The following is a 15,820-nucleotide window of genomic DNA, read 5'->3' as shown; positions in this document are numbered from 1 at the left end:
TGATTTTTGTTCGAAAATGTAATCCATACCTATTTTCTACCTCTAAACCCAACCATAACTATAAATTATTCCCAAAATCAGAGGGGATAATAGTTGGATAGCAATCACGTAGAAGTGCATAAATCTAATGGTAAGCCTGAACTAAACATATAGTAAACTGTAAATGTATTCTTTAATTCTGATTAGCTGATTAGAATGTTGTTCCAGGATAAACATAGATGTTAATCCAAGAACATGTCCCACTTGGTGAAATCAGGTTAGAGCTTGTTCAATTAAAAATGATACCTCATTATGTCAATCACTTAAGCTGGTAGTGGAGAATTCGGGGACTGAGATTGATACGCATCTATCTTTTGTGCAGCAGGCAGATAGTATACATATGTAAGAAAGCCCAACAGTGACGTTGGCTGTTTCTCAATGTTCTTTTGTCCTCGTGAAATCATCACCGAAGTACTGTTAAAATTCAAAGTTCACATCTTGCAAAGTACATCCAAAATTCCCAGATGTGTACTTGCTTCGCTTATTTTGTCGAGGATGCATGGAGAGGTGACTTGTGCAAACTTGCGAAGTGCAGGTATTCCAGAATGTGTTGCTGTTAAACCAGCAAAAAGAGAAAATCTGCACGATTTTAAAAATACTCCCCTGTTGTGTTACAAAATAAAGTTTTTAAGAGTTTTTCAGGTGAGAATGTAGTTGTTTTAAATTCGAATCGACAGTTTATTCACAAAGATAGCGTGTCTTTGGCGATGTGTCTCAGCTTATGTGGACCAGCCTATCAGCGGGAGCTTCGTCATCACCTAGATGACGTCGAGAGCAGCTTTAATCGCCCAGTCCATCTCGGATTGCATCTGTATATTGTAGTTAAAACATGATATTTAATACATCTTGTGTATATCTAACGGACAGTTTTTGGTCTTTAAATCTATTATTTGTTCTCAGGGGTATTATTTTGACAGTGTTATTTTGTTACGTTTTATAATTGTCTTTAATTATATTACCGTGTTGTACTCTGTTTCTTTGTTTACCAAATTGCTTAACATTACCTTTATTTCTTATTGTTTACATCTTGTACTTTATACTTGTATAATGTCCATTGTAGTTTATTAAATCTGATAATCAAGTACACGAGTCTGTGTATAATAACCCATTTTACTTCACATAGTTACTTATGTTTACATTTCCTTAAATTAAAAATCTAGATTTATAAAATCAATATAGGGCTTCACGGTGGCGCAGTGTGTAGCATGTTCGCTTTACAGCAAGGTCCCGGTTCGAGTCTCGACTGGGTCAGTTGGCGTTTCTGTGTGGAGTTTGAATGTTCTCCCCGTGTTCGCGTGGGTTTCCTCCGGGTGCTCCGGTTTCCAAAAAACATGCACTATAGGTGAATTGGGTATGCTAAATTGTCCGTAGTGTATGTGTGTGAATGGACGTGTATAGGTGTTTCCCAGTGATTGGTTGCAACCGGAAGGGCATCCGCTACGTAAAACATATGCTGGATAAGTTGGCAGTTCATTCTGTTGTGGCAAACACAGATTAATAAAAGGACAAAGCTGAAAAGAAAATGAATGAATGAATATCAATATAATATTATTTATAGGGCCGTGATTTATATATTTAAATATATTATATTTTATATAATTATAAATATATAAATAAATATACTTGCTTTATATAATTAAATGATTTCATTGTTAATGAACAGTGAAAGCGATGAATCCATAGTGAGGCAAGGGACGTTATAAAGGACACTGCTGTTCCATTTGAAGAAGTACCCGACTTGTGTCCTCGGGAGTTCGTTCTTCCAAGTCTGAACCTATGACTGCCTATGGCTGCCACAGCCTATGGCTGTGTCCAAAATCGTCTACTGCATAATAGGTACTGCATTTGAATTGAAACATACTACTCGGCCATTATAAAAGTGTGTTCTATACAGTATAAATGTAAGCAGTACGAATGGAATTTAGATGTACTTCATCTGCCATTTTGTCATGATCACATGACCTACCCTTGTCAGTTGCGTCGCTTCACTCCTATTCATGAATTCTCTCGTGGGGCATCATGGGATAGGGCAGCGTGAATGGGATTCGCGCTTCAGAAACTCGCCGGAAGTAGTAAGTCATCCGGGTACTTGCATACTGTTTTTAAAATTCTATGAATTCGTACATACTACTCGACTCGCATACTAGATAGTATGGAAGTATGTGGTTTTGGACGCAGCCTATATCTCTTGAGAAGGCTAAAATATTTGAATGTAAGCAGGACATTTTAGTGTAATGGTCATTTGTAGAATCCTTTGTTACCTATTTACTTTGTTACCTATTAAAATGTCTTTCAGCTGGAAAGATGAAAAAGTCAAGAGGGATCTAAGATTACTGAATACACACAGACTCAACTTTTAGATTTATACATATGTGTTGTAAAGAGGAAGACAGTTCGTATTGGTTTTGATCATTCTCATTCTCCATTCTTCTCATCACCTTTCTGATCCTTCTCATTATACATTGTTTTCGTTTCAAGGTTTTTTCTGTCAGGTTATCGATTTAGAACACTATTGGCAAGAAAGTAAACCTATAGCAATTATTTTATTCCAACTGCAATTAAAATTTTAAATAAGGCCAAGCAGTATTGACACGCTCTTGTATACCAGGTCTAATACGTTTACTTTTTTAATGGTGTGCTGTAGGATAAAGTGTAGTCTTGGCTGTTGTTTAGTGGATTGTGTATATGGGAGCCTTTCCTAAGACAATTTTATATCCCTGATTTATAGATCATAAAGTTTTTGGAATTTGCATTTGCATCTCATTAGTTTAATGCTTTTAGAGACTATTCAGAAAGTATAATTTGTGTGCTCTTCTCAAACTTCCACAAATGTTTCACAAAAACATCCTTGGTCAATAATAGCAAATGACTATTGGCATGTTTACAATGACTCTGGATGTTAACACACGCTAAGTGGTAATGACAGTTCGCCAACAAGGTTTTTATACCAAACAATAGCAGTCATAATGGCTTATTGACTATTTGTAAACTCTGATGTTTATTCGTGTGCTTTGTATCTGTGAGACATTTTAGCAGATGACATTTTAGGATGCTAAATTCTTGGATAGCTTCTGGTAGATCTTCATTTTGTGAGACAACGATTAGCGTGATCAGTTGCAGTGGTTTTTGGATGAAGTTGATACCTTATTAGCTCATTGTTAAAGCTTAGTTTAAATACTAAACGGATGGACTGGTTCCAAAGAGAAATCTTTGGTTTATAAAGAATGACAGCTTTAAGTTGCTAGTGTTCTACTTAATAAGCCACGAGCCATCTTAAGCGGAAATCCTTGCTGCTGTTTGTCCTGTCAGTTGAAATTAAATTGAATTTGAAACTGAGAGTGAGAAAAGAACTGAAGCTGTCAGTCATAACGGGAAACGAGGACTACAGTATATGGCCTAGTGTGTCTGGAGCATTCGCTCGCTGTCTTTATCTTTGAAGACTGATCTTTGCTAGCGCTAGCTCAGGCATGAAGGATGAAACTGAATATTCATGTCGATTTTGTGGGCTGTGGTCTGGCAGCTGCAGGCTATGGTGATTTATCTTGAATGTCTCTCTGTGTGTAGAGACATGCTGTAAGGAGAAACCTTCTCAATCATTCATCCATCCATCAAGCTCCTGCGATAGATAGAAGCAGCTCTTTTGCCAATCTTAGATAAGCATTCTCAAGTGCTTGGCAAGACTTGGTTTCAAAGCAGCTTATGGTATCGTAAAATGCACACATTTTCAAGCCAACACTAAAAGCTTTCAATACTTGTTTTTTTTTTAAAGAGACAGTTCATCTAAAATTACAAATTTGATGTTACAGTAACTCACCCTCAGGCCATGGTTCAAGTGAATTCATTCACTCATTCATTTATTTTCCATCGGCTTAGTTCGTTATTTATCAGGGGTCACCAAAGTGGAATGAACACCCAACTTTTCCAGCATATGTTTTACACTGTGGATGCCAATCCAGCCACAGCCCAGTCCTGGAAGACACACACTCATACACTATGGTCAATAAGCTTATTTTAATCAATGGAGGTCAATGAGACGATAAGTCTCAAGCCAAAAGGATTCCAAAGGCTGCGCCTGCTTGTACGAAAAGAATAAGGTCAATACCACATGTCTTTGGACTGTGGGGGAAACCGGAGCACCTGAAATCTACGCCAACACAGAGAGAACATGCAAACTTCACACAGAAATGCCAAATGGCCAAGCTGGGACTCGAACCAGCGACCTTCTTGCTGTGAGGCAACAGTACTAACCACTGAGTTACTGTGTTACTTGATTCATAAAATGCAAGTCAAAATGACAAGATGTGCATGGAAATTGCAGCTTTTGCTGAAATGTGATCTCAATTAATAAACATCTTTACGCAGTAGACTTGTGCTGTAGACTTTCTTGAGATGCATTATATGAATCACCAAAGAACACAGTTTAAGCTGATGCCACCTTTTTTTAATGCTTTGCTAAAGAAAAAAAAGTCTCCTATAGATCTTGAAAATCCTGACACCTGTTTCACACCGCAAGCATGAGCAGAGCGTGAGCAGAGCATGAGCAGCGCATGCACAGTGCGTATGGAGAGCAGAAGCAGTGCACAGGGGTTTCTCTTTCACACCGGCTGTGTCAGCAGCAAGCAGAGGATCGGCACCTGTTGCATAGATCAATCTATCTCTGTCTGTTCTATTTAGTTACCCATCTATCTATATAAAAATAAGTCCTGTGGCAACTTCCTTCTTTGCTGTTTCTTTAACCTGCAAGTCTTTATTTCACAAATTATATAGATCCCAACAAACTCTATGCTTCTCAAGCTCTATGAGGAGTCATTTATGTCTTTTAAGGTGCACTCGGTCAGAAGACAATCCTGTGATATCATGTAATTTTGTTTTTGATTGTCGGCATGATATAGGCCTATAATTATAATAATATTTATTTAATATAGTTATAATGATATTTATACATGATCAAACTAGTGTGCAACTTAAGCAAAACTAATGCTAAAATTGTTTTAAATTTGGCTTTGTTGTTCGGGATCAATTGCACTGCACTGTCACTTTAATTGAGTTTGAGCAGCATGGCAAAGATACAACCAGCGCCAGAACTATTGCGACACTGCTGCTTCAGCGACGCAAATGCTCTACGCTTACACGCTGCTTTTGCGTGCATTATGAAAGCTCTAATCTATTAATATGTACGCTGAAAAAAACACGATGCTCTGCTAACACTCAGCTTGTGCTTGGGGTGTGAAACAGGCATCAGGGTGAGTAAATACATTTTTTCATTTTTGGTTGAACTATCCCTTTATGTCAATGGATTGTTAAACTTAAGCTACCCTTAAAATAATAATTAACCTAAAAATTAAAGTTATATCATTGCATACTCACCTTATGTAGTTGCAAACGTGTTTGACTACATTGACAATTTAATTTCAGAGTAGCTGTTTTACAGATTAGAGAAAGTCAAACAGGATTGGAAAGTTATGACATGAATGAGTTACAGCATGTGTAATTGAGATTTCATTTCTGGTTGAAATATAAGATTCATAATTCTTACACACTGAAATTGCATAATTAAAGTTGTCAACGTTAAGTGATCCAGTATTTTCCATTTATGTCTGATCTTCTGTTTTCATTTAGATAAGTTGAGTATTTCTGCATCTCTCTCTCTCAATATTTAATTTAGTCACAGATTCGAGTTAAAAGCAGATAGAAAAGAGGGAGTAAAGGTGCTTGGTTTTGTAAAAGTGGTGGTCCCTTTTTCACTCCATTACTCTCAAATGGTTGTATTTTTTCTCTGCTCAGTCTGCTGTGTAAAAAAACCTTCATTGGTAAATGAATATAAATGCACCAAGTCATCCTTCCTTTCTCCTATGTATCTGAACGGGGAACACTGGGGTCGTTTTACTGATCTTTCCTCGAGGGCTTTGATGAAGAAAAGCTCTCAAGGGTGACAGAGAGATTCTCTCCACATCCTGAAATTAGATATTATCTAGTTCTCACAGACCCACATCAGAAAAAAAGTGTGTTTTCGCTAATGTGGTCATTTTAAGGGTGTACCAGAGGTTGTATCTTAAGATAAATATGTTGCACAATGCTGTTCCTCAAACAAACAAGGCACTAAATGCAAGTTTGAAATGCCATTTGACTGGCAGTCTGATGAATAGTGATTATGGCTAATCTTGAACGGCTAATTCATCTAAAAAATCCACCATGTCCTTCCAAACTTGCAGACTTTCTTTCTTCTATGGAACACAAAGGGATAATGTACTGGTAGCTCTTTTCTATGTACTGTCACTATAATGCATGGAGATTGGAGCTTTTAAGCTTCCAAAGGGACTAAAAGGCAGTTTGAAAGTAGTCCGCATGACTTTTACACAATATCGCAAGCCTTCTGAAGTCATATGACAGCTTTGTGTGAGTTGCAGACTTTGAATAGGTTCAAATTTAGCTCTTTTTTTATCTTCACTCTGAATTTCCTTTTAGACATTCATGAGAAGCCGTGAGGCAACTGTTGATGTCCAGTTTTGGATTTTTTATTTTCTTATGACTCTTGTCTTTTCAGTAAATCAGGACCATTCTGAATGATTCATTATTTGTATTAGGGTGACTCATCTGATCCTAGTCTGGAACTTCTGGAAGGGAAGATTATTAATCAGTAACGGCTTTAGTTTTTTGCCTCTTCCAGACCGGACTTAAAAATATACTTATGTAAACAGATAAAGGTAATTTATTGGCATTGATGGTTCCATAAAGAACTTTTAGCATCCACAAAAACATTTCACTCAACAAAAGGCTCTACAAAGTTTCTTCTGCATATTGAAATTTTCTTCACACAGTGAAAAATGTGGTTATGGGGGACCCCAAAAAGGGGTTCTTATGCAAAAACTGTGAAAACCCTGTTTGTTTGTTTTTTCTGGCACCTTGTTGTCTTGATCACTTTCTTTAGAATGCGTTGTGATGCTTGCCAGCTTCTTGTTTATTTTAAAGGCCACCTATTTTACCCCTTTTACAAGATGTAAGATAACTCTTTGGTGTCTCCAGTATGTGTCTATAAAGTTTCAGCTCAAAATACCCATCAGATAATTTATTATACCTTCTAGAATCTGCCCATTCTGACGTCTGACTGTAGTGTAGCTGTTTTTGCAGCTTGTTTCTTTAAATCCAAATGAACTGCTTCTCCCCGCCCACCACTCCCACTGTATGTCTGCTTCTCCTGTGTTACAGCAGATAAACAGCAGTCAGTGATAGAGACTCGAATGAAGCTGAAATACAGCTTATTAGTCAAAAATAACAAGTACGTTTATTTCATGTATTTGTGGTGGAGTTTATTCAAGCCTTTCTGAAAGAATGAGTCACACACAAATGCTGTTTGCAGTACACACACACATATATATATATGCGTGTGGTGAGTATAGCGGTTAAGATTTAGATAGCAATTAGGTTGTCTTTATTACAAACATACTCAGTTTTAAAAATGTTTTAAACCTAAAATGTATAAAAATCACAGAGAAATATTGGAACAGATATTTTAATCGCAGTTTCTTTGTAAAAAAAACTGTTCTGTGGACATGTGTATACATGTTATAATAGAAACATGGTGCCTGTCAATGAAATCAGGGAGTAGGGAAAGCCGAACTCCTACGTCACATTGCAGTGGGCCTCAAAAACACTGGAATTTTGAACGTCAGAAAATGTTTAAAAAGAGAAATGAAATAAAAAATTTTCCTGAAATGAAAATTTGCTATTTGCTAGGCCAATCTAGGAACTTTGCTAATGTATCATGGCTGCAGTAGGCGCAATTATGTTACAGAGCACTTGAAAATATTCCCCAGCTAGGGAACAGTACTATAGATATATGTAATATCATTGCTACTGCTGCAGCCAGGGTACTTTAGAAAAGTTACTACAGAATATGTAACTACAGAACAGTCGAGGTTTACATTTTTTTTTAAATTATTGAAATTATTTCTTTACATTTCAATGATTTATGCTATGCTAAGCTAAAAGTGCTCCTGCAGACTTGGAGATAGGCTTAATGGATTCAAATATGGTAATAATAGACCCTTTTTACATTTCCGGGTTTCTCAGCAGCAGAAGTCATCATAGTTGGGTAAGCTTAGACCGCAGTGAATGGGAGAGTACAACAAATATATATTTTTTATAATCCTATTTGCTGAAATAATAAAAGAAAAATGCCACGATAGTGTTATCAAGACTTTCAGAAAAAGGGGAAAATAATGCAAGACTGATGACAGCAGCCAGAGGAGAGAATGTGTCAAATTTACTCTCAGCCCTATAGACACTGTATTAGAAACACCTTGCATAAGCTGTAATTAGTTTTTTTCTAATTTGGCGCAAATATGGTATAATACATACATAAATGCACATAACTGTTCATATATATATATATATATATATATATATATATATATATAAAATTTCAAGGATTTAAGATTATGAGGACCGTTAAACGTATCATAACAGTCATGTGAAACCATATGGTAAAACTCAACTAAAATGAGCCTTTGTCAAAAAACAAAAAACGATATAAAGTATTACATATTTAGGAATAAAGTATTCCTTTAAACTTGTTTTGAGCCATATGAGGGCAAATGCATGATATATATGATATATATGACTTGTATTCACTAAAAGAATGTTTTGTGTTATTTCAAACTGATTTCTTTGTGCCGTGACTGTGGACTGCCAATTATCACAGGGAACACATTATGATACGTACAATACAAATGGCAGGCTGTGAGACCTATGAAAACCGAAGCCTATAATTTGCAGTGCCGCAAATAAATGTTTAAGTAGGCAAGCGTCAAACCATTTGAAAAGAAAACACTTCAACATTACAGCTTTGACTACAAAAAAGAAAAAAATCTTTTATAACTGCCAACCCTAGTGACATCAAGTCCAATATGCTAATTATAGCTGTGTAATATAATAACTCTTGACATGACCATGTAAAATAGACATTTGGTTTTGTATCTGTGCAAGGAATGCCAGGAGGGCACACGTGGGAGATAAATATTGTAAGTGAAATGTAAACCACAGTAGGGGCTGCATGCGTTCAGTAAACTCCAGCCAGAGGAATTATATCAATATATTATAAGCATCCACCTAGAGAGAATTTCCCTCTCAGGAGGATGATACAGACAACTTTACAGCTTAATAAATATACAGTTTTGATACTGAATTATGTAAACCTCATATCAATGTTTTCAAAGTCTCCGGCCAATTTGTCTGCTAAGGCAAATGCTTTGTTAGGAGTTTTACTGTAAATGTATTTCATGACCTTTATACGTATTCAGAATACTTATAGCTATCAAAACCATGATATGAATGCATAGATTTATAAAGAATTCAGTCAAGTGACATTCCCTCTCTCTTCTTCTTCTTGGTTCCAGGTGTTTACCCGTTATGGGAAGTGCTACATGTTTAACGCTGCCGAAGAGGGGAAGACTTTGAGGACTACAATGAAAGGAGGCACAGGAAATGGCCTGGAGATCATGTTGGACATCCAGCAAGATGAATACCTGCCTGTGTGGGGCGAAACAGGTACACACAAACATTGAATATTGTTCTGTTTTGTGAGGAATCTTTACTGATATAATGGCTTTTACTGTACAAACTTTACATCCCATCCCCTAAACATAGCCCTTAGGCAGTATGCCCACCAAATCATTTTAGCCCCCTGAAAAGTTCCAGTTCGTTTCTAAAAAATCCTAGCCGTGGGCACTTTTTGAGGCACAGAGTTTTTATTTATTTATTTATTTTATGTATTTGTATTTATTTTTGAGCTAGGTGATGCAGAATCGGCATGGTAATGTTTCCAGGTATTTTGTTTATTTTTATTTTTATCTGTTTATTTATTTTGACTAAAGGTGTTGACTCAGTCTAGTGCAATATTAATGTTTCCTCCACTTTTTCTTTGCTGTTCAACTTGTATCAAGAATGTTTTGACAGTTGGTTGGTGTGATTTTTCCCTGCTCTCCATGATCGAGTGGCTTGTTCAAATTTTTTCCCAAAGTTAAACCTTCTTCAACTCTCAGCAACAAAAAATAAATAAATAAATAAATAATTAAAATAGTTATTAAACTGAATTTTTCTTGGGACACTGACAAAAAGTCAGGTTTTTCTATCATTAGAGGGACGTTATTGAAACGTCATAATGACTCCAGTCATTAAAATGTTGAATTACAAAATAAAGGATAAACAAATGAAGATTTGTGATGTCTTTGTGAATTAATAGGAGAATAGTTTCTTTTGTTATACATGACATTGTCAATGCTTTGAGGTTATGAATGCATTAACTTATCTTTAATCTCTAGAACTTGGCAGAGAGTCACTACAGAAAATGAGTGTTTTGATTTAAGAAGAGCTATTATCATGTACTCAAAGAAACTCAATAACACAGAAAACAGAATGTTAAATGGCATTAGGTTTAGACTTTAGTTTTTTGTAGTATTTATTTTTAGTATATTTGTATATATAACTATACAATACAATCAGCTGATTCGAATGTTATCACTCGATTGAATGGGCGTTATCAGTGGTTATCAGCTGATAGATATGGGCCAGTAGGGGCGAGAGGCATTTCAAAGATGGCCACCGAGTGAAATGACTTGCCTTAAAGGGACTTTCATTTCCTCTGGGTCCTCCGATTTCCCCCACAGTCCAAAGACATGCGCTATAGGTGAACTGAATAAACTAAAATCGTAGTGTATGTGCGTGAATGAGTGTGTATGGATGTTTCCCAGTATTGGATTGCTGCTGAAAAGGCCTCCACTGTGTAAAACATGTGCTGGTTAACTTGGTGGTTCATTCCGATGTGGCAATCTCTGTTGAATAAAGGGACTAAGCCAAAGGAAAATGAATGAATGAATGAACATAAAGGAATACTTGCACGGACACACACGGATACCAACCCTAAACTCAACCCTCACAGGAAACAACCTGCCTTTATACATTTTTAATTACTTTATTCTTTGTGATTTAAGAACCGTTTTCCTTGTGGGGACCAAACAAAATGTCTATTTGGCCCCCACAATGTAAGGAATACAAGATTCAAATACACTAGTACAGCTATCTTTATGGAGTCTTCCCATAGACATAATGATTTTATACTGGTTATACAGGCTGTATATGTCCCCATAACCCAACCCCAGGTCTTAATTTGTGTCAGGTCAAAAATGACATTTGGTCCCTACAATGTAAGGAACACAAGGGACATATACACACACTTGTACAGATATCTTTTTTGGAGACTTCCCATAGACATAATGATTTTTATAATGGTTATACAGGCTGCATATGTCCCCATAACCCAACCCCAGGTCTTAATTTGTGCCAGAATAAGCCAGATCCGGCACCTCTGAAATCTGATCTGGCACCTAATTTTACAGATTCCCCTCTTCACACGCATCCTTGCCCTGCCTCACTCTTCACTTTCTTCCGCAACTCCTCAACCCTCTGCACTTTCCTCCGCGACACCCCACCTCCAACTTTTCCTCAAAGGGACCAAAAAAAAGTCCCCACAAGGTCAAAATTAGCTGGTATTGATAAACTGCAATTCCAGACATTTGGTCCCCACAACCTGAAGAATACAGGGCACACACACAAACACACAATCCTAATCACGCTCTCTACACTTCAGCTTTCCCTTGTTCAACATCTCACCTCATTTGCAGCAGAACCTCTGATTGTCTTCCAGGTGTCTGATTTGGGCAAGGATTTGTCAGGACTTCCATTGCGACGCTGCCTCCCCAGAGACGCACTCAATATTTGCAGGAGAAACACACCTTGAAGAACAGATGCGATGCTGTAATGGTGTAGACAAATCCACCGGGATTCATTATCAAATAGATCTTCTTGCATCCTGTTGAACTGATCTGATGCGGCTACACTTCTCTTCAACAGCAATACAGCAAAATGTTGCTTTTTTGATTAGCATTGTGACACCCAGGCAAAGCACATATTCCCTTGTAGTGTGTATGATATTTCGAAGGAGATGAAAGCATTTAGGATTAAGAGAAGTTGACATTGAGAGTTCCCAGTAAAAGATTCATTAGCATTTGAAAGGTTACAAGTTTAGCTGAGGCTGAATTCAAATTTATTCTAAGAAATTTCGACATACTTTTTTCCTACAATGAACAAAAGGAATCAAAGCATGGTGACTATACGTTTCATCAGCTGTTTTGGAGTACTGTGCTGTATAGCAAAGGCAACGTTTGATGGCTGATACATAAATACATATACTTTTTTCTTGGATAATGTGAGGTATGTGGACAATAACCACAAGTGTCATATAAAATGTATGCCCTGAGGATTCGGTTTGTGGCCTGAAATTAAGCCTGGGGAACACCGAGCTGACTTCAAAGAACTAGTGGCAATGAAAACCGACTGTGTTGTTGCATCGCATAGGCCACATTTTGTACTGACTGAATTAAAAAGCTGTTCGTGAAAACAGCAAATATACAACATCTGACTGAAAGGATAGCAATCATTCTGATTTGATAAAAGGTCTCACTTTATATTAAGTGGCCTTAAACTACTATGTATTTACATCAAAATATAAACATAATGTACTTTATGCATTCTTAATGTATTGCAGAACAATTCCGGCGCTATTTAGGTGGGATAAGGGCAAGTTTAGGAAAAGGATTGGTGATATAGGTAGGTTTAGTGATGGGTCAATAGTGTAATTATTAAAGTAATTACACAATTGAATTACAGATGTACTGACATGCAGGTATTTAATGAAACAACAACAATTACCTTACACAATAAACATTATAATAAATATGTATTAGTTCAGGTCAGTGACGTTGCTAGACATAAAGCTCTACTGGGGCACGCCCCTCAAAAAAAAAAAAAAAATAGAGAATAACGTCTTTATTCCGGGATTACCACGAAATAAATCATATCTCAAAGCAATTACTGGGGCACTGGCGATGTTTACTGGGGCACATAAATTGGGTCTAGCGACGCTCCTGGTTAAGGTCACTTTGTATATAGTAGTAAATGGTTAGCTTGTAGTTTTTTTGTTGTTGTTTTTAGTTTAGTTGTTGTTGTTGTTGTTGTTGTTGTTGCTGTTGTTGTTGTTGTTGTTGTTGTTTTAGTTTAGTTTCTTTACCGATTGATTCCTCATTTGGACATTTTTATGATACTTTAATACACTTTTTGGAACTTAAGAGCTGCTATGCTCTCATCCCACATCTCCGACTTACATGCAGTATTTAGTTTAAATTTTGTGGAAACTTAACCTGTCATATTTTTCTGAAAAATATTTTTATTTATTGTTATTCATTTGGATAAAACATTTGGTTTGGCCGGAAGGGCATCCGCTGCAAAACATATGCCAGAGTAATTGCTGGTTTGTTCCATTATGACAACCCCTGAACTAAGCTGAAGGAGAGTGAGTGAGTGACAACATTTGGATAAAAGATTAAATGTTCTGGTGGTTCATTCCGCAGTGATGGCCCTTGATAAATCAGGGACTAAGCCAGAGGAAAATGAATGAATGAAGTGTTCAATCTTTGTAATAAAGAAAAAAAATGTTACGTTATAGAGCATAAAATGTTTTAAAATGTTTAAAATAATAATACAAAAAAAAATCATGTTTTAAGACATTCATGAGCAATTCCAACGTTTGAAAATCAAAACGTAAATTTACATACAAAGCACATGTTAACATTATTTTGAAACATCTGTTTATATTTCCTAAACAACTAGCCACAGAGTTAAGGGATCAGAAAAATATCAATCTGTAAACATTTTTTATACTTTAAATTTGGAAAATAAACATGCGTTAGGGATGTGACCAAAAAAAGATACACACTTTGTGGAAATTCTGTGAATTAAACTGCACAACCCAAAAGAAACAACGCTAATCAAAATGATAAGAGTTGCTCTTTATAGAACAAACATGATTGATTTGATTTTATTTGACATTTTTGTATTTATGAGAAAAAAGCTTCGTTATGAATGTGACATCTCTCCGTAATAGCTGTGACTGATGTAAAATTGCCACTTGTGTGACTTTGGTAAATGAAATATAATTGTTTGAGAACATTGACAGAGACATTTTAAGTATTATTTACAGTACTGTAAAATATAAGCTTACACAAAAACCTTAGAAAGGGTTTCAATATTTTATTAAAATCAATTTTTCATAGCAAGGTTGACATTTGCATGGAATTGCTCTCATATTAATATTTTTTTGACAAAACTATGAATGCCAACATTTCAGATGTATACATCTGAAAGTTCTTTTGTGGTATATCTCTGATTTTCAATTAAAAAATAACTCAATCAACAAAAAAGATCTTCGAAAATAGCAATATTTGCATTTAATATTTGGAAGAAATCAGACCATTATGGAATATAGAATAAAACAGACAATTAATTTTTTCCTCAAACCCTTAATAAAACTAGTAAAAACAGAGAAACTGATAACTTTAAAGTGACCTTATTTTCCCTAAAACGATACAAAATATCTAAAAACTAAACATTCATTCATTCATTCATTCATTCATTTATTCATTCATTCATTTATTCACTTATTCACTTATTCACCTATTCATTCATTCATTCATTCATTTATTTATTTTATATTCTAATATTTTCGGCTTAGACCATTTACTAATCAGAGGTCGCCACAGCAGAATGAACAATCAACTTACCCAGCAAATGTTTACACAGCGGATGCCCTTCCAGCCGCAATTTTTTTATTTACTCCAACTTGATTTTTTTTTCTGGTTGCCTCAAGTTAAAGTGTTTAGTTAACCCAACCTGTTTTCTATTTCACCAACATTAATATTTCTAGTTCACACAACTTTAATATTTCAAATTCTTATAACTTATACATTTTTCTAGTTACCTCAACTTAATTTTTTTCTTGTTCTTGTAACTTGTCTAGTCACAGCAACTTAATTTTTCTAGTTATCATAACTTAAAATTAAACATTCATTCATTCATTTTCTTTTCGGCTTAGTCCCTTATTAATCAGGGGTCACCACCACAAAATGAACCGCCAACTTATCCAACAAATGTTATTACGCAGTGAATGCCCTTCCAGCCGTAACCTAGGACTGGGAAACACCCATACACTCTTGCATTCACACACATACACTATGGCCAATTTAGCTTATTCAATTCACCTATACCGCATGTCTTTGGACTGTTTGTAATAGGATGCTAAGATATTAGATTAGTTTAATATAGTAGTAGCTTGGATTCCTCTTGCTGCTGAAAGTCATCAGATCACCTGCTGCATTGTTTACTTTCTTCTGAGTCTGAATTATCAAGCACAGGAAGAAAGTCATCTGTCTACATCCATCATTCTCCCTCTGACATTCGAATGTTTTTTGGAGGGCCAAAGGGAAAAAGAGATGAAGAAATTGGAAATGGAAGCGGTGAAGAGGAAGTGTGTGCATGCATATGTAATACAATAAATGTGCTACGTTGCGATGGAAAAAAAAAAGAATCTTGGCACGACGCAGGAGGAAGGTGACATGTCTGGAGCGGAGAAAGAGCCAGTGATAAACTTGCCATCATCCTTTTCAAATTTAAGATGTGGAAAAGGATCCCTGAGCCTCACTGGATAAATGTGCAGCCGATCCGTCATCCTGACTGCCGCATTGTAACTCTGATGAATGCAGAGTGATGAAGAACTTATTCATTTTGAAAGAAGAAATGGGGAGATAAACAGTATATTATGTAGAGCAAGATTCTGCGTGCTTGAACTGGAATATTTATGTGCGTATTGTTTTTATGAATGCAGCGGTGAGGC

The 15,820-nt window shown here is 36.0% G+C and overlaps 1 protein-coding gene across 1 annotated transcript in view; it reads left to right on the top strand.

Annotated features, from left to right (window-relative positions):
* asic2 (acid-sensing (proton-gated) ion channel 2) overlaps positions 1–15,820 on the top strand; it is a 271,368-nt gene that overhangs the window by 151,437 nt on the left and 104,111 nt on the right. The window contains exon 2 of the mRNA XM_056454041.1: positions 9,435–9,585. Within this exon, the coding sequence (XP_056310016.1) occupies positions 9,435–9,585 (151 nt within the window). The remainder of the gene's footprint in view (positions 1–9,434; positions 9,586–15,820) is intronic.

This window comes from Danio aesculapii, chromosome 3 (genome assembly GCF_903798145.1).
Source record: "Danio aesculapii chromosome 3, fDanAes4.1, whole genome shotgun sequence".
NCBI lineage: Eukaryota > Metazoa > Chordata > Actinopteri > Cypriniformes > Danionidae > Danio > Danio aesculapii.
Note: the sequence above shows the minus strand (reverse complement) of the source record. Positions and strands in the feature narration are given on the sequence as shown.